The 27,262-nt window shown below is 46.5% G+C and overlaps 1 protein-coding gene across 2 annotated transcripts in view; it reads right to left on the bottom strand.

The window, feature by feature from the left end:
- Window positions 1–4,136: 4,136 nt before the first annotated feature.
- The window catches only part of ARL3 (ADP ribosylation factor like GTPase 3), a 30,366-nt gene continuing 7,240 nt past the window's right edge, over window positions 4,137–27,262 (bottom strand). For both annotated transcript variants that reach the window (XM_056494589.1, XM_056494588.1), the window contains exons 2-6: window positions 24,165–24,308; window positions 22,924–23,040; window positions 18,777–18,827; window positions 16,631–16,816; window positions 4,137–8,137 (exon numbers count right to left, since the gene is read on the bottom strand). In XM_056494589.1, the coding sequence (XP_056350564.1) occupies window positions 8,090–8,137; window positions 16,631–16,816; window positions 18,777–18,827; window positions 22,924–23,040; window positions 24,165–24,308 (546 nt within the window). In that variant the 3' untranslated portion in view covers window positions 4,137–8,089. The remainder of the gene's footprint in view (window positions 8,138–16,630; window positions 16,817–18,776; window positions 18,828–22,923; window positions 23,041–24,164; window positions 24,309–27,262) is intronic.

Genomic DNA, 27,262 nt, shown 5'->3' on the forward strand with positions numbered 1-27,262 from the left:
CCACTGAGCCCCAGGTCCCCCTTCCATCCAGGGTGTGCACCCCGGGAATGCCCTCGGCGCCTTGGGAGTGAAAGCCCCATGCTTAAGCATGAGGGTATATTTAGACAGTGTCAATTTAAGTTTGCACATCAACCTTATAAATATGAAAGCCCATCTCCACAAGATGTTTAAGATATCTCATCAGCCCTTGGAAAATATGCAGGAATATTAATTAGCCAGATTTGGGTATTATCTCATAATGAATAAATTAAGAGACTCGCTGCCTAAGATGAACCACTGGTGTTTCATTGGGTTTTGTTGCTTTCTTTTAAGAAAAGTGTGTTTCTAAGACAATTCACTCATTTTAACCCAGGCTGGCACAGGGGCTCAGAAGATGCAGCCATGCCAGGGCCAACCAGGGTGGGACACAGCAGACTACACTTTACCTGAAGGGACCCTAAAAGCTGCTGTTTTACACCCCCTGATTTGGCCCCAGCTGGCTGCATTGCCTCTGGACACAGGCACAGGGACAGGGACAGGGTTGGAATCCTGTCCCAGCTGCAGCAGCCCTGGGCCCAAGATAGAGGCAGAAAATGCAACCCCACTTCTCAAAAAAACATTTTTTGCTTCTTCCCTTCCTGCCCTCAATCCTCGCCTCCTGCCCTCCTGCTCCATTCCCCTGGCTGCTTCACTCCCTCCAGCTGGGCCAGGATAGGAACTTCCCAGTTGCTGTAGAAACCCAGATGAAGGACACACTTCAAACAAAAATGCCAAACAAGAAATGGCTTTGTGCGCGCCCGGATGGCTGCTTTTCCTTGCCAGGATGCAGTGGCTTTGAGGCCCTTCTTTGGGGCACCCTGTGTGGTCGGGGAGGGCTGTAGGGACAGGCAAGGCTCCCTCACAGCCCCAAAAGTTGGTGTTAAGCAGTGAGCAGAGGCTGGGAGTCATTGGAGATTGCACTTCAAAGGCGTCCATCACCCATGAGATGCTGCTCTGCAGCCACTGGGTGCCAGCTCTGGCATCATCCCCCTCTCTGGTATTACAGCCAGGACACCCCTGGGACCCCAAGGGGCACCACCACCTGATTTGCAAGATTTTGGGGTGGTGGAGCAGTTTCCAGCTGGTGGGAAGAGATCAGAGCTGAGAAGGGGACAGCTGGGCAGAGCATGGGGACAGCAGCACAAGCCCCAAGGTGCAGTTGTATGGCCTAGGCGGTGGGCCAGGAGGCAGAGCCATGTCCCGTGGGCGCAGGGAAGTGGCAGCAGAGCAGCAGGGTGGGGATGGAGCAGCCAGGAGCCGCCGTGGGCCCGGGCCGTGCCGGGGCCCCCCCGGCGCGTGGCGGCTGCGGGGCCGGGGCGGCGCGTGGGTGCGGGGCGCTGCCGGCTGCCGGAGCTGCCATTGTTTGCCTTCAATCAAGATGTTTCAGGCAGAATCAAAAGCACCAACTGGGGAAATCATCATCACAAAAAATCTTGCGCCTGCAAAATAGGTCAAGTAAGACTCCAAAGAGAGAGAGCGTCTGATCTGCATTGCAAGGAAGAATAGCAACAGCTGTGATCTCCAGTATATATGGATGGGCTGGGGGGGGATAAATATATATATCCATGCATATGTATAACCGCTTACAGCTGTTGGGCCGTATGTTCATTAGGGCCAACTGTTTTGGAGGCAGAGGGATCAGCGCTAATCGGGAAAGGGAGTTTATCATCACATTCAGAGGCAAAAGTGTCAGGAGCAACTGCGGCCCCCCCGCCCCGCAGCCCACACCAGCTGTGCCGAGCTGAATGCACCCAATTCAGGGCCCCTCCCAACCCCCCCGGCTGTGAGAGCTGCAGCTCCTGCCCCAGCTCCAAAAGCAGCCGCCAGCCAGGCCCAGCTCTCTGCCCATCCCAGACCCAAGCACTGTCCCCAGGTGCAGAGGGGTTGCCACGCCTGTTTCCCCATTCCCCAGACCAGCTCTGCAAGCTCATGCCACCAACCCAGCCCCTCGCAGTAAAGCCCCTTTGCTTATCCCTTCCTGGCTCTGGCCTCACAGGTGCCAGCTATAAAAATGAACCCAAAATACATATAAATCCTCCTGTCTGACATCAAGGGAGGGTGATGGAGCCAGGGCAGGACAGCTGGCTCAGCCACCCCAAGACGTTGGGCTTTGTCTGGTCAGTTGGGACCCAGCTGCCGCAGGCTGGGGACAGCACAGTGTCCCAGCCCATAATGATGCTCTCAGCAGGGGGGACCCGCTGTCTCCAACACTGTCCCCCTTGGCACCCCAAGCTCCTGCCAGACAGAGAAGCATTAAAGCTTGCAGGCTGTGGCTCCCACTGGTAGCATAAACGCTGCGAAGCCAAGCAGCAAGGACAACTTCTATTTAAAATTATCTCTCATCCAGGTGATTTACTTGCAGGCTGTTCATGCCAGCTCCACATGCAGCTCAGACTTGGGGCCTAACCCACCTGCCAGCTCCCCTTCCTCCAGGTTTATTTACTTGGGGCTGTGTTTGGCTGCCCAGCTGTTCCACCCCAAGGGCATGTGGTCACCGCACGTTGCAAGCAGAGAGGCTCCTTCCAACCCTTCCTCTTCTGAATGTGACTTTTTTTTTTCTTTTCCCATTAAAAATGATACAGATATCCATCTCAGTCAGACAGCTACATAGGAAATGCAGAGGGGCACCCCCCAACCCGTGCTGTTTCCAGCAAACCTTTGACAGCGTCCCCCAGCACAGGCACAGCCTGACCGCAGCTTTACAAGAGTTTTGCTTCCAATCGGTGCTGGGAAGGGAAATAAGTGAACAGATTGCAATAAAAAATCCAACAAGCCCAAATTCAGCCAACTGAGCCCGAAGCTGCCATTTCGACAGGAGCCAATCACGAGGCTGCAGTGCAAGCTTGTTTCCACTTAAACAAAACAAAATAAAATGAAAAAAGCTTCAGCCAGAGCCTGGGTGGGTGCCCGGGTGGGTGGGCTGGAGCACGGCTGTGGCCATCGGTCCAGCTGCCCCACGTGTCCCAGCAGAGCTGGGCTGGGAGATGCCAATGCTGAAATACCCAGCTCTGCAGCCACAGACCACTTCTCTGCGCTGATAAAGGCAGGAGTCCTGCGAGGCAGGAGGGCTGCGAGGCCGTAAACAGGGAAATACTGGTCAAAGAGGAACAAAAATCTCAGTGTTTTTTTCTCCTGAAGGCTGCAGATTATTATTTTCTTTTTTTCTCCTCCCCACACCCAATCCGCTCGGTTCCTTGTCCTTACGGGAGCACTAAATTCATCATGTGGATGTGAAGCGGGGCTTGTGCGGGGAAGGGACGCATGCAAGGTCACACGCAGCCGCCCCATAAATTACCGCGTCCCCCCGTAAACAGCAACAGGAGAGGGGAAGCGCGGCTGCTTCGGGGGCCGGGGGCCGCAGGGGCCGATACATAACATTGTGACAAGTCAAACAACTCTCAGGGTGTTCACTTGCCAGAGAAATATTTTTCACATCCAATCCATTAGGCAAACAAGATGAAAAAGTATTTCCTACTTCGCTGAAAAAATAGCAGGACTGAGTATAAAGTGTGCCTTAAAAAGAAAGAGAAAAGAAATTAAGTGTGACCATCTATAATGTTTTTTTTCCAGTGGCTCTGACAGCCTTCCAGGCATCCTGACTGTGCAGGGAGGGAGCTCATGCTTTAAAGAGTTCTAACAGTTTCTCGCTTTTTGGCCCATCTGGGTGTTGCAGGAACAGTAATGAGTCAGATTAGTTGGAAAGCAATGGATCTGCTTCCCTCCCTCCTAACCCCCTCCCAACCCCATTTCACTGAACCAAACCTAAATAGTTTGCTGCTTTCCTTTTTCCCCTTCCCTTTTCCTGCCAGGTCAGTGGAGAACGTGTTTCATGACATGCTTTTTTTAACCTACAACACAATTTTTGAAAAAAGAAGATCCTCCCAGAATTTCCCTTTCTCTCTGGCTGACTTCTCTGATAGTTTTGGAATTGTGAAAATCCTAAGGAAAAATGCTTCTTCACCAGTTTTGATCACTTCTAGTACCAGCAACCATTTCTGGTGGGATGACAGGAGCAATGGAAGAGCAGCTTTGCAGCCTGACTGGGGGCTCCTTGTGAAGAGACAATCCTGTCAGAAGATGAACCTGCTGAAGAAAAAAGGATCAGCCCCAAACACCAGTTGTCTTTCTACTAAATTTAATTTATTTCCTTTTTTTTTTTTTGACAAAGACATCTAAATTATACACTGAGTAACAACAAGACCAGATATTGCAAATATCCCTTTTTGGTGAAATACAAAAAGGGAACATAAAAGAAAGAGCTTGCGTGGACCTGACCAGCCCAGGGAATGCAACAGCTGCCACTTTTTGCTTTTGGAGAAGAGTGAGCTTGTTGGAGTGGGCTGGTCTTCTCCCAGGACACTTCATAAAAAGAGTCTGGTGACCAGTTATAGTTTTGACAGAGAAGTCATTAATGTGCAAGAAATGTTATAGGTAGTGGGAAAAATGGGAGAAGGTTGCAAAAGGCTTGGGCAAGCATTCTCCAAGGGCAGGAGAGCGTCTCCAGTAAAGCTGCAGTGGAGGACACGGCCACAGCTGGGGAGTCCCCACACCCAGCACTCATGGTGAGAGCAGGGGCTTGGACTCAGTTTTTCTGACATGCCCTTGGAGAATTTCACTTCTCCAGCACCTCTCCCCTCCAGGGAACACAGTGGCGCAGGAGAGGCTGCTTTCATCTCTCGCAAAGGTAGAACCAGATTTAATGATGTGAAAGTGAAGCACGGGAGGGGAATTAACCCCTGTGACAAACATCTCGAGGTCTGTCTGTCACTCGGAGCCTTTAAATCATGGCTGGGGTTCTTTCTACCAGAGGGGCTCTGGTTCAGCCGTGACTCACCACGGCGGGTGGGGTTTAACGGGCTGTGGTATGCGGGAGGTCAGGAAAGAGGAACACAGCGGTCCCTTCTGGCTTTAAAAATCCAGAATTGATGCGACGTGTGGCAGAGCTCCACCCATACCAATGAGAGGCTTGGTTCCCCCAGCCTCACTCTAAAGGAGGGTGAAGCTGACAGCGCTGGGAAGACGGAGCCCTGCGTGTGCACTGCCATAAACCAGGCGGGGCTGAAGGGCTGCCAGAAGGGCAGGGGCTGCATTCATCGGTGGCAGGCGTTTCTGGCTGGCCCCAGACACTTGTCCAGGTGTGTGGGGGTTAACGTCTTAGCCAGGCAGAGAGCCCTGCAGAGGCCATAGCTGATGTAAATACATTCACATAAGGAGTAGCAAGTGAACAGAACCTTAAATCCTTATACATTTTCACCAGGTTGCACACAGAAACGTTTACAATACAATGAACATTTACAGCCAGCACTGCAGGATGATATACTTAAGACATGGTCATTTTAACCCCCTACCTACATCCACCCAGCACAGCTCACTCTATCACAGTCTTCCTCTCTTGCCACCTGGCACAGGAAAACCAAATTAACTACTGGGTTACAAGTGACACTGGCAGGTACAGATGCACACAACCAATATGTGTGGCTACAAGCAAACATAATGAATGAGCCAGCAAATGTTTCTGGATCCTGAGTTCCATAAGGCAATTTTTCCTTCCCAACTACACACATTTCCAAGTTTAAACAACATGAGACTTAAAAAAACCCACATTATCCTCCTGGATGCTTTTCAGCCCCAGGAAGCCAACTGTGGTACTGGTGGGGTGTCACAGACTAGGTTTGCCACTGTTAAGAGTAGGGAGCGGGAAAGCACCGACTCAAGTTCTTTGCAAGTGTGAAAGATCAATGCCTGATCCCCAAAGGGTGCTTTACCCTGCCCTGCCTGAGAGAGGAGAGATGCCCAAGCATTTCCCTCTGCATCTGGTAAGCAATGTAGGCAAATCCAAAGCTTGGGTGCTATCTGTCACAAAGCTCTGCCACTCAGCCAGCACAAGACTGCCCACTGGAAAGGGTTGCAATTCTTTACATTGCTTGCATCAGGCAAATGCATTATTTGCAAGGAAAAGGTGACGCTGGGATGAATTTTTCCTCCTTGGACTGACCCAGGAACACACCATGCTCAAATTTGCAGCGTTCCCGATAAGCCTGCGCAGCTGGGGAGTTACCGAGCAAGCTGCATTTAAATGAACATCTCATCTTATGACTCCTTACTCAATCCATGCAAAGCCGGAGCTGTGTCACTTTGTGTCATTAGCGATTGCTTAACAGCTCACTAGAGTCCGCTCTTCCCCCCCACCCCGCTCCCCAGTCGTCTGGTTTTTAAAGCAAGGCTCTGCTACTCCGGCATGCATGTCCTGCCTCCCTGCTGGAGACAGATGCACTCGCAGGGTGCTGACTCACGGACGCAGCCAGATTAAAGCTGGATTGCTAAAGCAGTTGCTGTCCCAGCTGTCCCTGTGCCCCCAGCCACAGCAAAGACAGCTGAACTATACACGGATCATCCCTGAACTGCTACTGTACATCCTGATGTATGGGGGACCTGGAATGAGCCCCAGATGATTTTATTATGCCAAGCTGTAACACGTAGGCGGCCAGGGGCTGCTTCAAGTACAGTGCAGATGTTTGTGCCGTGAGCTGGAGATGTCCAGCGGAAGGGAGGAAAAAGAGCTGGGAGCTCCAGGGGTGTCAGCCGACTGCCTGGGTCCATGAGTCAATCGCTGACGCGTGGTAAAGCCACATGCTTTAGTACATGCAGCTTTCCCCATCCTGCGCGACCATCGTCTCCAAGAGGTGGAAGGGGTAATGCAGTCCCCAGTCATTCTCTGGCCTTCTGCAGGCAGGCAGCAAACAAAGCTGGCAAGCAGGGCAGAGGGATTATTTCACCATCTGTGCATTAGAAACTGGCCCAGGAGTCACCAAGCTCGCCTCATGCAGGACATGGCTACTTCGGCGTGCTAATCGCTCCCGCTCCCTCGTCAGTTTGGGGCTAGAATTGAAATGGGGAGGAGGTGAATTCACATTCTCTTTCCTGTAACAGCAACTGTGTCCTTTTAAAGGGAAGCCAGCCCAGGGAAGAATGAATGCTCGTTTTACAGAGCACTTCCCATCTGCTGCTCACCAGGATGCTCATCCTCCACCCGGGCAATCCACAGCAGGCACCAGGTTGGAGGACCTCAGGCCTTGGACAGCCAGCCTGCCGTGGGGCAGTCCCCAAGTCCCTGGAACTGCCAGGCAAAGCATGCTGAAGTGGTGGGGTAGGAGAATACATTTTGCACATTTCAAAGAAGGAAACCTGGGACCTGATATCTCATTCTAGAAAGTAATCATGGACTTAATTGCATTTTCCTGCAGAGTTGCCTTAACATCAAGGGAAAATCAACAGGGATTGTTCAACATCAAGACTAATCTCACATATGGAACTTATTGAACGGAGGAACAACGATTTTGCTGGCTCAAGGTGAAATGCTGGGCTAAATTCTCCTTCAGCTGCGAGAAAAGCCCTAGGCATGCTCATCCTGCATTATTCCAGCTGTAAAGAGCTTCAGTTATACACATATAACCCTTCTCTCCCTTCTATGGCGGTGTCGCAATGCAACAGTGCCTCGTTATCATCAAACTCCTCTTTTATGGCTGTAGGAATATGTGGAAGTCTTCTACCCTTGTTACACAAATGACTCCTTAGCAGCTTTATTTTAAGAATCTACCCACAATTGGTAACACAACTGCATTTTATCTGTCAGTGAGGGGAAGCTGTGATTGACACCCAAGCCTGTCCTCAGCAACCACGTGTATTAGGGCAGTTCCTATGCACTAAGCCACTACTGTAACTCACCACTCCCTCTGCTCCACACTGAATCAGTCTTGCTTCTGCTTACAAACTTGCTTGCTAATCAGACATTTAATACTATTTATGCATAAGGAGGAAATATGTAATTCCTTTATTGGGATAAAAAAAAATATACTAAAGAGCAGGTCAAGTTCCAAATCCAGCAGTACATTTAAACCGATGTTGCTCCCTTTTTTCTCTCTCTTTTTTTTTTTTTTTTTTTTTTTTTTCTTTTTAACAGCTGTAGCTGTGCACAGATGGAAAAACATTTGGTCAGAAAGCAGCAAATTAGTGTTTTCAGGCTAGAATTCTGCTCCCACCGCTCCTCCATTTCCATGCAGCTCGGAACGCTTTACTTCTTCTTAGCACTGACATTTTTGCACACCCAGTTCATGCCGTCCTTCAGACAGAGAAAGGTAATGTTAGTCAAGCAATGGAAGGAGGAATCCCCCAAGCCCACCCCATCACCATTCTGCAAGCACCGTGTTCTGCCTCCTCATCGACCCCCTGCCTGCCCTTCTGTCCCCAAAACCACTGTGGGTTAAAATAATAAGTGCTTCCTTGCTTGGTAGATGTTGTCACACAGAGGTTATTAAATCTTTCATCTGACCATAAAAAAGTATCATCATCTCATCACGTTGCTATGTGTAGGTCCTTCGAGGAAGGATCACTTTGCAGTCAAGGTACGTCAGTGGCAGATGAAGGCTCAGTTCCAGGTTCAGCTACAGATGATTTGTGTAACCTCGGGCAAATCATCTTATCTTTAAGACTGGATTTTAGGGGACTGTTTGTTATACAGTCAGCCCCATTTAAGAAAACAGCTCTAATTCTCTGCTCATCCACAAGCCTTGAAATCCAGATCCATGAAAGTCACTGCAATAACCAGACCTGGACCCTTCTCCTCAGGGCCCCCACAGAAAGTGGGCCCTCAGGGATCCTACAGAGGTTCAGTGAAAAGCTCTGTGGTCATGTTTTAAGAGGCTGATAAACTCTTTAAGGTATGTCTTTTAAAATGTGTGGATGACTTCTCTGGCCAGTGCAAGCAGGACAGCAACACTTCTGCTGTGAATACCCAATTTGTGAGTTTATTGCTGAGATCCCAGAAAGGGATATGCTATTGAAAGCCAAAGCAACACTACATCTGCTCCTGTCACTTATCTGTTAGGAGACATGCACAATGGAGTGCAAGATGCACACTCTCCCCATATTTGTGTCCCATCTAATCCCTCACCTTTATCCTGCCTGACATGAGGTGTCTCTGTGGACAGGGAGGCTGATGGCAAAAGGTAGGATTTTGGGGGTGAGAGGGGAGCAGCACATCTTTGTGCTTGGAAGTCAGGCAAATGTCACCTCAGAGTTTAGAGTGGAGGCATTTCACTGTATTATGTTCAGAGGTCACTTTTGTATTGTTACAACAACAAACTTAGTTAGACCCGAAGAAAGGTCAGAGATTTTGGACAAACACCACTGCTAGCCCCACACCAGCAGTGCTACTGGTTTCCTATACCCTTGTTCCCAGACTGCCAAAAGAATGCCAAGAACCTCAACTTCTCCAAGGACAGGTAGCCCAAGGCAAAGTATGGCAGGCCCTTAGGGCAAGCTGACACTCACTGCCATGCCTCTATGTTGTCCCTCAGTTACAAAGGTGGTGGGCATGTCAGAGGGGAGCTAAAGAGTTAAGAGAGAAGAGAGGGAGTCCTCAGGGCTTAATCAGAAGCAGAGAGGTTCTCACTTGAAAATACCAATTCACCTTGATAACTGTGCTATGTGACACTTCTTATCTGAAGGGGAGCAGCAACTTTGGAAATCAGCCCTTGTTGCTGTGTTAAATAAAGAATAAGTGAGCCCAGTTTGTGCTGGGGTGCACATGCGGCCCAACACTAATAACACTTCTAACTCTAACCCTGGGGAGGTTGGTGTCTCCAGTTTCATTTATTTATCTCCCCAGCAGAGATCAGTGTAAAACAAATTGCCTGAAATCCTCAGAGCAAATGGGAAAAGATGAGCGGTAGATTCATTTTAAGGCCCGGTAGCTTTGTGTCTTCTCCTTTCAATAACACTGATAACCTAGGTGTAAAACATGTAATGCCTTAAGCAATCAATAGCATGGTTTAAAGCTTATCACTTTAGAGAGAGAGGGAGTGAGTGATTCCCAGCATGAGGAATGCCAGGGCTTAACAATGGGGCTGGAAGGAGAGGCGTCAAGCCTTTGACTTGATTGTGTGCTCTAGAAATCTGCATGATTGCCTGCAAAGAGTAAAAATAAATAAATAACTAAAAATGCTCCCACAATGATTTCAGCTTCCCCTGCCTCGGAAGCAATAATCACATTTGCACACATCATGGCATACAAGGCAAGCAGTGCTCCTCATTCATTTTGAATGTAGGTTTATTTGCTGAACCAGAACAGCTGAGACAGCTTAAAGTAATAAATATCAGCTGACACCCTCTGCTATTCAGCAGTAATCCCAGAAACAATACATCACTGCAAAACAACAAACATGCATCCTATCTCCTACCTAATCTGACCACAACCTGAATTCACAGTGATTAAAACTCTGCCTGCTGCCATTGGGGAGCTCGGCAAGGGGAAAGGCAGACCATTGCAGCACCAGCACAGTGAGGGTCATAAAGCAGAGTTTATGGTGGGATTTACCATGGCTGGGAGCCTGGCTGCATGAAGCATTTAACGAGGGCAAAAGAATGACATAGCAAAATGCAAGAGGAAAGGTGAACTCCAAACACGCTTGAAATACGTAAGTAGGTCACCAAACTTTGAAAACAGGAATAGATTTTAAAAACTCTCTTTGGCATGAGTAAATTGACAGAAAAAAATCACATTTAATTGTAAATATCCCTCTGCCTGACAGTGATAAAGGGAAAATTAACATGTTCAGAAAGGTGTATGAGAGATGCCTTCCTCAGCTATGTCTGCAGCTTCTGGTGCAATTTTTTTTTTTTGGGGGGGTGGGGGGGAGCTGGGGAGGGATGTTGTTTTGCAAGTGTCCCCAGATGCTTTGGAGAATACCAAATGCAATAGAAAGCAAAAAAACCTAAAAGGTACATTTGCAGTTTTTCTACCTATGGTGTGAAGCAGGAGCATTGATAAGACAGAGAAATCCAGGAAAGCTGCTACAAACATAAAGAGCTGCAATGGGAAAGGCACATGGGAAGGAGGAAACAGTGCTTGAAAGAGTCAAGTCCTCAAGGAGTCAACTGTTGTCATCCTTTGTCCCTGCATACTTTGTCCCTATATCTTCGTGTTAAAAGGATGGTTCTGTGAAGAAAGTATAATCCCTACAGTAACATTTAGATCTTGACAGATGTCCTTGTGCTGCTTTGTTGAGACACAGAGACATTGGCAGGTACTCTGAGGATCTAGGCGGATACAATATTAGTATTCCAGCCTCAAGTCAACCCTGGGAAAACTTAGCCAGGCAAAGATTTCAGATCTTTCAGCTTTGCCTCTCTTAGCTCCTTAACAAGCAGCTAGTAAACTTTACCAAAGCAAAGAGAGAGAACCCCAGGGAAGAGGATAATGCTCCTTGCAGAGAAATGCTGCTCACACAACCCCGCCTTGCTGCAGTCCCATCTGCTATTGTGCCAAGGGAGTTGTACTCCAACGCCCTTTGGGAAAGTACTGGTAGAGCCTTCCCTGGGAGAAATAAAAAGTCCTGATTAAGATTAGCCCACTGCTTGCTCATTCTCTGCATTATCAGCTTTGAGGCTATGGGAGTGAAGTAATCTGACTTCAAACACAGTGAACAAGTCCTTTCCACCCCATAAAAAGCCTTGCGATTTCTGCTCCCCTGCAAGCCTGGGATCAGGCAAGGCCACAAACTTGTGACCCCAAATGTGACCTTAAGGACAGAAAAGCTTAATCCTTTCATGTAATCCTCTGTCTGCCATAACAAATTGGGTCAGGCAAGTGCAAAAATCTCAATCTCTAGCATTTTTGGTATGCGTTATTTTAACTGTCACTTTCTTCTCCCTCTGCACAGCCAGGACTGTGCCTTCATTATCTGTCATTTCCTTGCACCTCCAGTGATCATACAGGCTGGCTCTTACAGGCTCCTGCCAGTACATTATCCATTGGTTTTTGCCTGGGTGAAAGCTTATTTTCTTGTCCTCTGAGACCTTGTGCAGTACTGTAGACTCCCTCCTTAGCCTACTTAAAAATCAGAAGACACTGCGCTGTAATCTGGAAACATGGTTGCTTTTCCTCAACATGCACAGGCTCTGCCTGCCCCAGGAGAGCTGCCATCATCAAAACTAGTTTTAAATCACATTTACAAATAGCTCCAGAGCCTTGTTAAGATGTGGAAGATCCCCATCCAGCCTGTCTTGGCTAAGACTAAACCTAAGGTCCGCAGATAACACATTGGCAGGGATAATCCTGCTCTGAATCTTGCCCTTACGAAAGTGTTGAATTGCAGCATAAACATAACTTAGGTCTTGGGCTTCATTCTCAACTGGGTTGAAACAGCCAGGGAAGAGACAGAGGCTCAGCCCTTCCCATAGTCCTTTGGGCCAGATGGGCTCTGGCATAAATTGGAAAAGTTTAGTGGCTACTCTCATTTTCACTGGCTTTTAATGGTCTCCAGAGGGTCATTATGTTTGGGAGACTCTGGACACAATACGCTGCATCATCATTCTGGAGGACAGTTCCTCAGGGCAGGCTGAACTCCTGTGGCCTTGATTGGAGAATCTTGCTTCAGACAAAAAACAAGCTGCAGAGCAAACATCAGTCCCAAGCCTGGAGTCATATTTAATATCACACCCTGCCCCCTAAATAACACCTCAGCAAGAGAGCTGGCAGCAAAGCAGAGGGGTCCTGTTTGTTTTCACACCACCCTGGCTGGCCAGGGTGAAATGGACACAGATTTTGCACACCAATGGCTACAATTTGAGATCTGGTCACAAATACAACTCCAAGAGAGCCTACGTGGCACCAGAGAGTCACTGTGAGGCAACAGCTCCCTTATGTTCCTCTGCTGTCATCACTAATCACCTCCCTGACTTGCTGTACCCTGTGCCAGGGTCTCGGTGTAGGCTGGTCAGGACTCTGTTCCAGAAGCAGAGCCCAGATGGCAGTGGCAAGGAGAAAAGGCTTTCCTGCTTTTTAACTGGGGCTGAGGATAAGATCAGGCCCAAGCAGACATTTTGCTTGAAAAAGCCTCGATGGCACCATGAAGTCTGATTAACAAGACAAGTGCTGCCCACGGTTACTGTAGGGAGGTAATGAAGTCTTCAGCTGGCATAACAGGGGCTGCCAGCTGGCATCCAGAGACACTACATGGAGTTTCCAGTTAACCCAGTCACCTCTCTTCTGAGCCTGCTCAGGACATTGCTAGGCCCCTTTTCCAGAGTCCCTAATGGTTAATTTTAAAAGAGAAGATGACTATATAGATTCCCTCCTTAATTAACAGTTTTATTAAATAACCCATTTCAAATAATAGTTAAAATCTCTAAATTTATATCATTCTATTAACCATAATCTAATCTCATTAACCTTGAAATCCCCAGTCTTAACTATCCAGTTCTATACACGATGGTGCTAGCTGCTAAACTAATTAAGTGACCTTCAAACTATTCCTCCTTCATGTATCGGCATTATTTATCTTTGCTCATTGCTCTTCTTTCAAGCTATCACAAACATCTTCCCATATGAACTCTGTTCCTGCATGTGCTCAGTACAAGATATGCCACCACTCTTCCTTGCAAAATTAACCAGCAATGTCTCCAATTCTACTCCAGCTAATACATTCTATCACCTGCAATGGATGGTGTGCTCGTTCCTTGGCTTTCACTCTGAACACCTGATGCTTCGCTGTCTCCATTTATTTTGCTGACATTAATTGTCATTTCTCAAGGAAGTCCTTAAAGAGGTGACCTGAGATTTAACTGCACATGGAAAGCTCCTGTTCTGAGCCTCTGGTATTTGTGGCCCTCATGTACCACAGTCCTCAAAAACATCTTTCCTAATCTCACTCTTAAACAAGTTCTTTGATTCTCCTGAATTTTGACCTGTCCTTAATATACCAAGACTGAGGATACCATTTTTCCTAGGCTGATCTGCATTTAGTTTAAAAGCCATCTCCCCAAACATCTTGCTCAATTTGCAAGGAAATGGAGTGCTTGCTGTCTGATTTGACAGGGCTGAAGTTATGGCTGAAGAGAAATGTAGGGACTCTTCTTCTATAAGCTATAGGAGAGGAGAGTTTGCGACTTTCTTGATTTTTCTGCTATAACCACTTATAGAATAAACTGCAGTATTTAGGGCAATGAGAGTGACTACAACAAAGTGGGATGTTATCTGGCCTGCATCTAAACTAATTTGTCTTGATAAGCATGATGAACAAAATACCTAGGCCTGCAAATACTTTTATTTAGTTCTGGTCTTCTATTTTCTGGAAGTGAATGCAGAAGCAGATTTCATTTCCCTGGCAGAGGGTATTGGGCTGAGTATTTTACACTACTGGATGATTAGGGATGTGCTGTGCTTCAGAGAGGAGGCACAGTAAGAAGATGCTGTCAATACAGAAGTGTGCAGCTCACTCCAGAGAGCCCACAAGCCTGCCTGAGAAGGAAGCACATTTCCAAGCTCAGGAACAGAAAGTAACACTTTGTATCATTTACTTCTTCCACATCCAACACATCTCTCTGAATTTCATCTGTGTTTTTACTGCCCCTTTGCAGCTGGAGAGCTCCCTTGGACTTCCACAACCTAGGCAAGGCCCTGAAGGGGAGAGGAAGGTGACCTATGTTTGCCTGAAATTCTGTCAACTGCAGCCTCGTTTTCCTGGTCAGATTTCTTTGGATTGGAAACTTCAGAGCAAAGATTAGAGCTGAAGCCGTTCACAACACTGGCTACAATATAGCTGAATTTGTAGCTTAGCTAACTAAAGGTCCTTTAGATAACACCACCTACTACATTCAGGTTCAGGTGTGAAAATCAGGTTGGGAATTTTAAATCAGAACTGCTGTACTGGGTCATCAATGGTTCATGCCAGGGGAAAGACCATATAGGAACAGCATCTACCTTAACTCTGTTCTTCCCTCCCAGCTCATGGCCCAAGCTGTTCCTCAGTCAAAAGCTGCATCCAGAACTTAGTGGTCAGTGATTGCCTGCACACCCCTTCTTCAGAAATTTATTTTTCTGATACCTATTTTTTTTTTTCTGATACCTTTGGTCTCCCCAGCATCCTGTGTCAATGAGATACAGAATTTAATCATGCAACTTGCAAAGAAGCACTTATTTTTATTTCTTTTAAACCATTTTCTGATTATTTCACTAGGAATACTCTTTCTCTAGCAATGTAAAAATAGCATACAGTCTATCTGACATTTTTATATCTTATTTTATAAATCTCAAAGATGTTCCCACTCTCTGTCCTCTCTCTTCCAAACAGCTAGTCCTATTTTATTTATTATCCCTGTATACAGAGGCCACTCTGTGCTGCTGATCATTCCTGATAGAGGATCCTCAAATCTCTCCTAATTCTAAGAAGATATATGAACCATATTTTTTTCTGATTAGGTAGTTAAGAGCCTAGAAGAGGTTACCTAGAGAGGATGTGGAATTTACATGCTTAGAGATACTTATAACTTGACTGGACAAGACTCTTAGCAACCTCCTCTAGATTCACAGCTATTTAAACATGAGGTTGGTGTAAAGATCCTCTGAAGAACCTTCTACCTATTTTTTGGTTGGACATTATGATTCTATTACTACTAAAACCTTTTTAAATGTTGCAGAGACAGAAATTGAGGTCATGTTCAAGGTATGGGTTCACAATGATTTTAACCTGCTAGAAAAGATGTATCTTGTTTGCTTTCTTGTAATTGTCAAGAATTATAGGATTTGAATTTTCCTCTCTGGCCTCTGACGAGCTCTGTTCCCAAGGATCTGCGTCTGAGTAATGGCAGCTAATTCTGAGTCCATCATCGTATGTGTATAATTAGGATTGTTGTTTCTCATGTGCATTATTTTGCACTTGTCAACACTGAATTTCATCTGCCATTTTACTGCCCACTCAGCATGGAGGGCTGCTTCTGTGACTCTTCACACTCAGCTTGAGATCTGACTATTCTGAACTGCTCTGTAGCATCTGCAAATAAGGCTTTACTGAAACTGCAGTGAAGATAAATGTTTTCACCATTCTGTTTCTTTAAATATCAGTGAAGGGAGTACTCAGATTTCAAGCTCTGCATATACTTCATTAATTCAGGAAAGCCTAAAAGTGAAATAAACAAACCTAGGTCCCATTTACATTACAAAGAGCTACTATACTGCAGGAACTGACTACAGCACAGAAGCCCAAAACACAACTATTACAGTTCAGAACAGGGACACAGCGCAGACCCTTTGGTGCATTTTTGCTGTCCCACATGCTAACATTAGAAGTGGTCATTGCTCCATGTGCAACTCTTACATTTCTCTGGATGAGAAAATATTGATCAGTTTTTCTCTCTAGTGCCTGGGTTTAGTAAAATGCCAAATGACATCAGAAGCAAAGGTAAATCAGATTTCCAGAGTGCACACTCGTACCAGTCAAAGGGTTAATAGTAAAAGACAATTTGTTTTGTGAGAATGATTAACCTGACAGCAGTCTCTTTAAAAGAAATCAATGTCTTCATCTGGGCTAGCTAAGGGCTCCTGGGTGGGGAGGCAATCACTTTCCCCTTTACCAGGGACGGAGAGATCCCAAGGGCCCACAGCTCTCCCTCCCCTTTGCACAGGACCCAAGACACGCACCCCTCACATTTTGCACTGCAAGGCTTTGGCTGTGCCGACCCCCATCGGTGAGGCAGCCAGTCCAGCCCCACCCTGCAGATCAACAATCTCTCACAGATGGCCTGCTGGCACAGCAAGCCTTCTGCAGAACCTCACCTGTACTCCCTCTCCTGAAAGAGCTGAACAAGACTGGATCTGCCAGACTCTGTCCCGGATCGTGTGTAGGTTCAGTCCCTCGGCAATCTCCGAAGCAGGGGCAGCCGTCAGCAAATCCTGCTTGTTAGCAAATACAAGCACCGGGACTCCACTAAGCTTTTCTTCATCCAAAAGCTCAGCCAGCTCCTGTATCATTTACAAGGGAGTGGGGTGGGGGAAAGATGGTGAGAGGGAAGGGAAGAAAACCTTCAACCACCAGTGCTTGTCTCTAATTAGAAATATATTTAGGGTAAATACTAGAAGAGTGTGTTCCAGTGAAACCTAGAGCTTATTATAAGAGAGTAAAAAAGTATACAATCATCTCTGCCCAAGGTTCAAAAGCTATTGCTTCCAATTACAGGTTAGAAAAATCTTCATTTTGGTCTGAAATTAGCAGTTGCCTTAAAGGCTACAACTCTGTGTTTTACCAGTCTCTGATCCCAGGAGACCAAAACTGATGAAACAGCAAAAAAAACCCCCATGTAAATTGGCAGTATGAGGAATCTGTCTTAAGTTATTGCCTGACTGACATTTGTACCTGAGCAACCATTGACAGTGGCCCTGATATCTTTGCTAATCAATCATGAGTTTCAAGGGGTTGTTCGAAGTCTTAATTACTGCAATTTAAAACCCCCACCACTCCCCCCAAAATGGAAATCTCCTTCCCACAGGAAAGTGCTGATGCTTTTGAAGGCATTGGTTGGCTGAAGACAAATTAGATCAGCCTTAATAGCTGGATTTTGGCTTCATATGCACAGCACACATTGGGTGGCATCTTAAAAATGGGTTTGTTCATTCAAAACCAGTTGACTCTAAAACATTTTTTGAATAGTTCAAATCTGAATCTGCAGTGGATCAATGGTGGCTGAAATACTTCATGTCTAAGTTGTGCAATAGTCTCATGTGAAACCAGCACTCAGTCTCAAGTCACTTCCCTATGGGAACATACAACAAACTCAGCAGAATATGAACCTGTAGGGACTGCTGGCATTGCAGACAGATGAGTATTGGAGATTTTTGTGGCCTCCTTATTTAGCTGGAAAGGTTTCATGCATTCAGATAATGTTCTAACATCTTTTATCCACTGAATAGAAACTTCTAGATTAAACAAGTGTAGTGGGGGAGATGCTAAACTGCAGTGGAAATACAATTCCATCCCCCCAAGAGAAATGTTTGGTTTGGAAGCCAGGATGAGAGGAAGGAGTTATAAACAGAACTGGCTGGGAATTTTTCAACAAAATAGGTCTTTCATCTGACACGGCTGATTTATTGAAACCAAAAGTGTTTGCGGAAATATGAGGAGGGGTCCAGGCTGGCTCTGCCTGACTCAGGCAAGTGATCTAAGCTGCTGCTTCCTTTCCATCTCTTTTGCCCAATGAATATTTAATTATTGATATAAAATTAAATAGCTCTAGCAAGGGAAAGAGTCCCTCACCCCTAGAACAACCAATGGTTCTGCTGTTGGGGTGTGTCCATGAGACTTGAGAGGCAAAAGATCAAGTGTCTCCTTCAAATTAGGCAGAACAGAAGGCTTTAATCTACATCTCCCATTTCTGTGGGGTAAATCTATTGCTAGCTATTTTGGGATGCTGTCACTTTCTCAATTTTACACAACAAAGTTTAAAAATTATATTTTTGTTTCAACCTAAACCAAAAAATGTTACAAAATGTCAGAACTTTGCAAAATGGAAATCTTATTTTCTGGCCAGTATTAGTTAGAAAGTTCTTAGCTGTTTTTCAATTACATCCAAAAGATGATCAAGTCAATATGATTTCCATTTCAGCTTTGTAAATAAGAAAATAGGATTCCTCAGGGTCTTGGTTTGGCAAGGTTTAAAGGACTTAGAGAAGTTTGTGCTTTCAGTATTAGGCTCCATTTGCTATTATTGTATAACTTTAATGAACACTGTTCTATTTAAACAGAATTAGGCTACCTATTTTCCTTGTTTCACATCTACCAAAATAATCTGTATTGATGTTGAAAGGCAAGTCTCTTGAAATGCAAATTTCCTTTATAAACAACAAAATCCTCTTCCTAACTTTTGTGAGCAAGGGGCACTCAGAAGCACTGAGTTACTTCAAAGGAAGCTGGGCATAAGTAACTTACCTGACCTGTTTCTTCAAACCTCTTCCTATCTGCACTGTCAATGACATAGATCTGAAAAAAGAAATTACAGGAAAAGTTACTCTTCCCAGAAGACGCTCTTCCACAGTAGCACGTGCTTAAGTGAGCTGAACCTACTAATTATGCTTTTGGGCACAAAGATCCTTGCTATTATTTGCAGCAAATGTTGACAAAACTTCATGATGTTCTGAAAGGAGAGGAACCACCTCTTTTAATACTGGGGGAGTGGACAACCATGTGGGTAGAGTCAGAAAGGAGCTGGCAGCAGTACTGGGCCTGCTGTCGCCATCTCCATAGCATATATTATCAGAAGAGAACAGGAGACTGCTGGTATTATTTGAAACTTACTGTTACAAGCCGAAACTGAGCATAGGAGGGCAAAACCCGGGGAGCCAGACATGGCCTTTCATCCCAGCCAAGTGTACACTGGCCTGGTGTGACTGTGCCGTGCTGCCCTCTAGCATAACCTCCTCAATAAGCCATCAAGGCACACAATGGCACTCAGGGGACACATGTATGTGTTGGGGACATTGAGTTCATCTCTATCAGGCAATCCTACTGCAGCTTCCTGGAGAGAGTAGTTGGGCATGAGGGCTGAATTCAGCCTGCAAGACCCCATCTTCAGTTGCCATCTAAAAAAATGGGGAACCTCAGTACAACATGCAGGCAAGAACAGACTGATATCCAGTTTTCTTTGCTTCCTACATGAAGGTTTTTGAAGAAGGATGCTGGGACAACAGAGAGGGACAGGACTGGTGACAAACATTGAGCATTTTGCTTCCAATCGCTGCCATTCCCCATCAGTAGTGATTGAAGCTGCTAGCATGTCATCTGCCATGCTCTTTGGTGGCTTACAGGGAGCAAGTGTCAGCCTGGTTTTCAGGGAATAGATGAGCACAGCACCCCGCCATCAAGATAAATGGCATCCTTGCAGGCAGTCTCAGCATAAGACTCCATGCTTCCACGGATAATTTCAACCAAATAGTAGGGGGAGGGAAGATCTCTAGCAGCAATATCTATTAAACTATTGGCACTCCCTTAATGAACAGCATTTGAGTTGTTTGAAATGGTACCAAACACGCAGCAGAAGAATCTGTATGCAAGGCCTGAGATGGTAACCCAGCAACTTCCCAGCCACTCTGCAGGTCACTTGGGGGCTGATGAGCACTGACAGAGGCTGGGGGACATGCAGCAGGGTGGACGCAGCTGCGTGGGGATGTGTCAGCAGAGCACGCACCCGGTGCCATGTGATGGGGACCAGCCCATGGGCATGGTGTGACACACAGGCCTCTCCCTGCAATGTGATCCCAAGCACGTGCACCAATACTGGATCAGCTACACACGTCCTCCCCGCCCCTACCAAGCATGCATCCCTATGCATCCATTTAGAATAGGAAACACAGACCAGAAGAAAGGAAGAAGCTGCAGGGCTGGCAGTTGTGTTCTGGGGTGAGACTGGACTGTCATCTGTGCTCCCTCGGGACATCTCTGGGGAAGTCCACAACACAGGAATGCAATACTTGAGTGCTGCTTGTGAACTGAAAGGTGGCACCTTCCAGATTACGGTGCCTCTCTAACTGGGAAGGAATAGCTCTGGGTCCCATCCAGCCAAGCTTTCTCCTGCACCGCTCACTCCTCACTAGGGAGCTGTTTTGCAAGATGAGAACTAGAGACAACAGTGCTTGGGGCAAAAGCCACAAAAGCACAGCACAGAGAAAGTAAAGTATGTGCCGAGTGCCTGCTTCCAAACCAGCAAGCACTGTGCCAAATAGCTGCAGGTGCCTGTCTGAATATGCAATCAGCCAGATATCCACACCTTATTTGCCTGCGTTAAGCTTCCAAATATCACAGGTGTGTGATGCAAGACCAAGCTCTCATTCAAAGGCACCTGCATGGATTTGAATTTGTAATTACTTCCTGCTTTTTAATACACTTTAGAGGGTCCTTTCTGTTTTATGCAATACCGTTTAGGAGAAGAGAGAAGCAGGGGGTCCTGGGAACTGTAGTGTATCTCACGTCCAACTTCCTTTTATGGCCAAGGCCACACAAGGGCCTGTTTCTGGTTGTGGTGCCTGGTAACTGAGTTTGCAAATTTGAATGCAATGTTGGAGAATGGAGATTTGAGAAAGAAATTCCTGTAATTCTCCTTTGAGAAACAAGCCAAAACACAACCTGGAGTAAATGGGTTGGGCAGAAATTGCAAGTGATAGGACTAGATTAAGAAATAGCATGAGGGATAAGTTGGCTCAATTTATAAATACACAATCTGCACCAGGTTTGTCAGAGGGTAAAATTACTGGCTAAAATAGGGGTGAGGACTGGCAGAAGGCAGAGCGAGCCATCAGCATATACGTGATCCCAGTTTTGGTGTGTATGGAAATAGCAAAGCACTGCCCCAACATGCCAACATCTCCCAGTTTGGGACTGGGTGTCAGCATGAGGCGCAGCTAAAGGAACCCAAGTCCATCTGCACAGAAGCTATTTCTCTGAATTCACACGGCTGCTTCCCCCAAACTGATTCTGCTTCTATCTACCCATTTTCTTACTCATATGAAAAGAAGGGGTTTCTCTGTACATTGCTTTAACTGGGGTGAGAGAGCAGCAGAAAAACAACTGCTTTCATCTCCTTCAGTCTTCAAATTCACCTTTATTTCTGCACCTCCCATGCAGCACACACTGGGAAGGGTGGAAGCCCACAGGCCAGTGTAGCTCATTGTCTTTGCCAGCAGAGCCTTCCAGATATTGTTTTGTGGTTGCACGGCCTCTACAGCCTGAGCACCTGTCACAGCAGGCAGAGATCCCAATGCTGCTGCTTTGCAGGGCTTGATCTGCACACTCACTGCCTCCCCACCACACACAACACCAGAGCCTGGGCTCAGTGGGCACAGTCACCTCACAGTCACACTATGTCTCTGTCTTCAACAGCCACAGTGGAGCACAGTGTGTGTCCTGCTTGTTTCTCAAACCCAGATCTTACCCCACGGAAAATCTCACAGCTCCTCTCTGCAAAAGCAGTCAATTGGGTTTATGCAGTCGTGGCTGTTCTTGAACTTTAGATTCCAAAATAAAGGCTCAAAAATGAAGATGGGCAAAAGAGAGTACCATGGGTTTATTAGTCACATTTAAATAACAGCTTCATTTGGACAATGTTTTCTAAGCCTGCAGGCACAGCCAAGCCTTTCAGCAACTGAACACAAGCCTTGGTGAACAGTCCTATTCCTAGTTGCACTGATCCTTCCGTGCAAGTGCACTGAAGCTCCTGACACATTACTGAGTATGTGTGTGACAGGAAGGAGGAATGGTGCCTTTCTGAGAGAGGTTCCCACTTTCCCATGAGAGCCTGCAGACCTCGGCTTTTTTCTGTTCCCACAGACAAATATTGCTTGGGGCAGAGAGAGGCCTGCAGCCCCCAGTCTGCCTTCATCCTGGCATATGTGGCTGCATGCTAGAGGTGATCTTTGAAACTAGCCAAGACAGCACCTGGAGGGTCCCAGGGCAATGTGCTCTGGCATGGAAAAACAAAGGTCCTGCACTGTAAATGTAATTGTGGTCATCTGTAGCTAATTGTAAGGTAATTACAGCTAAGTTGTCAAAACCATTAAAAGACAGTCTTGTGATTAAAAGAGCAAAAGAAAAGATAAAGGGTCTTTCTGTCCCTCAGTCAGAAGCTTTCCTATCTGATGCCAGACAGAGCATTTAATTCTTATGCCTCAGTTTCCTCACCTATAAAACAAGGGCACCATCCTGACCTACCTCTACACATGATGCTCAAGTCACTAATGCCCATGACAGGCCTTCAGAGTCTCCAGTGAAAGGAGCTATAGATGGGTAAAGTACACGCTATTAAAGTTCTTTCATTTGAAAGAGACTGAGATGAGAGGAAAGGAATTGGCTATAAACAGCACCATCCTGTGAAAGTAAAAACATGCAACTGAATTATTTCTGCAAACATAACTGTATTTTTCTTACTGCACTCAACCAATCTTGCCATTTAGCTCAGAATAACTCCTTTACAATGGCAATGGTGTTGCTGAGGGCTGGGACATTACATTACTTGTTTCTGAATTTCTGGCTGAGATCTTGGAAAGCTATTGCATGAACACAGCATTCAGCTGCAGCCAATACTCACAAGAATATCAGTGTTTTCAAAATAGTTCCTCCAGTATGGTCTGATCTTCCTCTGTCCGCCTATGTCCCATACATTCAGTTTGAAGCCTTGAGACTGTACACTTTTGATGTTGAAGCCCTGGAAAGAGCAGAAAAAAAGCCACATAGAGCATCAACCTGAATGGCTGGAGCATGTTTGTAGCCAGACATTAACACCTTATATATCCCATGCCTGCAACGTGCATTGAGATGGGCTGGGTGCCCACAAAGATGGATCAGCTGTGAGAGAGGCACCAGCATAAGCAGCCACTAAACCATCAGTTTGTCAGTGTTCTTGGGTCAAGGGTTGATGCTGTCATGGCTATGGAGACATATGATGCAGTTAATGCCCTGAGAGGGCTCAGCAGGGTGGGTGCAGGAAGAGGTGGGAGAGCTGCAGATAAGGAGAAAACAAGGGCACTGTGAGAAACAGGATTGAGCTTGTGAAAGCTGAGTAGACAGTCACAACTAATATGAAGCCAGAGGTCTCAGCTCAATTCGACACGACACAGCTAATGCTGGGCTTAAAAGAGCAACAGCTGCACGTCTGAAGGGTCCATTTCATCAATTAGGGCACCAACTGAAAGTGCATTCAAGTAGAAAAACAGGATGTGGCGTGGGCTGGCAATGTGCTGCCACACCACCCAGGGACCAAGGCTTGGAATTAGGGTGCCAGAGCTGGGAGCTTTGGGAGGCAGCTACAGGGTGGGGGGAAGCATCTCCCATAGCTCTCTAGCAACCTCCTCTGGAGCAATGCTGCAGTGCTTCTGATGGGAGCCATCGCTCTCCTCCAGCCCCAAAGCTCAACAAAAGGGCATGAGAGACATTAGGGAGGAGAACTGGTATATGCAGAACCCTTGGAGCTGGTTGGGTGAAAGATGCAAAGAGACAAGGGTTTGCCCAGTGCTGCAGCATCCACTCTACATGTCCCCTGTTTGCAAAGGACAACAGGAACAAAGTCTCATCCATGCAGCCCTAGCTCAAAAGCCTTTTGCAGAACTCCACAGCACTCATCCACTTTTGCACTACCTGACTCATCTGGCCTGAAGCTCTCTGGCTCCTTCAGGAAGCCTCCTCTTAGGCAGAAAAGACACAAACTTAATGATGCACCAGGCTCCAGTTGCTCCCCCTTTTACTGAAAGACTCTGATGAATCATTAGTGCTTTGTGCAACATGGCAGGTGGGACCACAGTAACTCCCTCATGAAGGAAAGGCCTTCCTCACCTGTGTTGGGGTGATGTGGCTGATGTCCTCTGATGCCAGCTGTTTCAGGAGTGTGGTCTTGCCTGCATTATCCAGTCCCAAGAGGAGGATTCTCACCTCCTGGTCTGGGGTGCTTTTTAGTTTGCGTAGGATTGACAGTAAACCCTAAATGCACAAGAGAGACCACAGCTGTTATTTCCCCAACTCTCGCCCCCCATTATGTCATGCCCTCCTCCCTTGAAAAGGATTCTGTCTGGTGGTGGGTCCCAAGACACCCTGAATACCGTTCTGTGGTCCCTATTCCCATTTTGTTTCCTACTCCTCCCTTTGCCACTATTTTCTTCCATCTCAGAGTATCAGCAAGGTCTCAGACAGCACAAATGTCACGCAGTGGGGTGCCCCGCTGGCTGCACTGCTCTTGTCACACAGCTGTTTGGCATTCTCTGTGCCAGGGAGACAGTGCCTATGTGCAGAAGCTGCAGATCAAGTCTTTGCCAGCTCCTCATTACCTTTATCAGAGGGAAAACTCCATTAATTTGATCTGCCTCCTAGGTAACTGCAGGTTACTATGTACCTGACATTGGTTCTTCTCATAGTAACTCCCTGGTCATCTCAAACCCCATTTATCTGTCTAAAACATGCTGAACCCATGGGGCACATGCAGTTCTGATTCTCAGGATGTAGCACTTAACAACTGTCTCAGATCACCACACATCCTCGCTAAGAAAAGCACAGTGGATTCCAGTCATTAACCAGGCTCAGCTCTCTGAGCTGACAGTATCACTCAGGATTAGGAAACAGAATATGCAGGTCAACTCACTTACAACCATGCACCTTACAGCAGCACACCCAAGCTTTTGACAGTGCCAGCAGACAGAAACCAGCACCTCTCTAAAATGGCTGGAAAAATATTCTGGATCCTGGCACGTAACCAAGAGATGCAAATCACTCCACTTCCACCTGCCTCTCACAGCCAGCCCACCCCAGGACAGTTGCAGCCAAGGGGACAGGAGCAGGCTGTGACACCAAGAATGCCTGGGTATCTCTTTTGGGTACGCTGCCACACTGCTCTGCAGTCCTTGCATGTCAGGGACCCCTCCTAGAGCCCAAGCAGCACATACCACACTGAGACCCTGCCTGCAGACACAAAGTGCATTTGCTACTAATTCAGCTGAGAAAATCCACGAAAGAAATACACCTACAGCCCCTTCTGAAAGCCCTCAGCATTCCTGTCCTGTCTCTCCCAGACAATCCCCTTGTTGAAGCCCACTAAGACCAACAGCCAGGAAGAAAGTTCAAATATCAGCAGAAACCTGAGCCCATGGGGCCCATATCTCAAGCCCTTTTGTTCTCCCAATAGCACAATGGAGACAATGCTTCTTGTCGACCTGCAAGGGTGTAATCAGCTAAATGTCTTGAAGTGTTTTGTTGCTATGAGGAACTAAACCCTCTAAATATTCCTGCTGAGAGCCAAGGACTATTTGAGCCTGGAAGGCTGCTCCCGATCCCCTCCAGATCGCAGCAATCAGAAACTTGTCCTCAAGATAAAAAGCTGCATGTCACAGTATAACTGTCATTGCTGGCTGCAACGTGTCCCCTGACTCCAGAAGTGTCTTTCTGCCCACTCGGGAAGAGCCCAACCTCAGCCACTGCTTCCAACTGCTCATCACACTCCCAGATGGGAGTGCTTTGGAAAGGACTCGGCACTACAGGTTGCGATGCTAAAGCTTTTAGTAACGCTCAGAGATTCAAATGCATGTGACATCTGATCCACTCCTGTAAGCATTTTTGATTTCAGAGTAATTTATTTGGTTTCTGTTAAATTATCAGCTACAGCTCAAAATACATGTGCAATGTGTAAGAAACAGGGAGGAGAGAAGGAACTTACTAACTAGTTTGAAAGGTATCTGTAGAAAGCTACAGGATTGCCACTGTTGCTGTGCTTTTAAAAAGCACTGTGGAAAGCTGAGGTTCAGGAATTCAGAGCTTGTGCCAGCTGCAAAACTGCAGTCTTACTGCCCAATAAGCAGGCTCAAGGTATCACCTATTTCATAGGTGATAGGCAGGTAAAAAACTGTGAATCCAGGTTCTGCTCAAGAGCTGTGGATTAGAAATGGGCTCTGCGTGGTAGAGAGTGCCATGCCCACTCAGTACAGGCACAGGCACAGTAAATCCCCAAACAGCTTTTAGTTGAAATGAGGAAGTCTGTAACACCACATGCTGGGCCCTTAGGGCCAGATGCTTACAGCTGGCTCTTACCCATAGGCCCATGGCTAATGAATTTGAAGGGCTGTGTTCAGTGCAGCCACTCACTGCAAGCCCTGCCAGCCCAACAGCTCATCTCCCTGGCCACAGTGCCCAACCCATGTTCTGCCCTGATGATGGTCTGCACTTCCACACATCTGAGGGAAGAGAAAATGAACAGCAGCAAAAATACCTTTAATGGTTACTTGTTTATATGCATGTCCTAAGTGCCCTTGACATCATTAAAAGCACAAGTTTTAACTGCATGACTAGCAACACATTTTCTTTTCACCTGCCATCAAATTTACAGTTGTGTTTGTTGGCTTGTAAATCTGTGGGTTTCAGCTCAGTGTGGACAGACTCCACAGGAGCAGGAACTCTAAAATTCACACATTCTCCTTCTTTTCTAGGGTAACACTGAATTTCCCATTCTTATGGGTCTGACCCAAAACCAGTGTACATCAGCCAAAGCACTACTGCCGACTTTGGAGAGCTCTGAATCAGGCCCTATTATTTTAGTTTATTGCTCACAGTTAAAAAAAGAAGCTGTTGAAATGCTAATCCTATTCACAGCTCCACTTGCTAAGAGCAGAACAGCGTATCCCAGAGCAGATCAGGATTAGGTGCCTTTATATTTCAGAATTCAACTCCAAAATACTGAGCGCAAAGAAATGTATTACAAAGTATTGCTTATCTACCACGGAGCAATTCTCAAGGGTCGGAAAGAGGAACAGTTGTAAATGTTAATAGAGCTTCTCCCATTGTAGATGGATGCTATTTCTGGGCTAGTATGACAGCCTATGAGAAAACGATCAGCATCGTTCCATATTCTACTCAAGTGACACTGCTGCATGGCTGATCACAGGATTATCGCA

This window comes from Oenanthe melanoleuca, chromosome 6 (genome assembly GCF_029582105.1).
Source record: "Oenanthe melanoleuca isolate GR-GAL-2019-014 chromosome 6, OMel1.0, whole genome shotgun sequence".
Lineage (NCBI taxonomy): Eukaryota > Metazoa > Chordata > Aves > Passeriformes > Muscicapidae > Oenanthe > Oenanthe melanoleuca.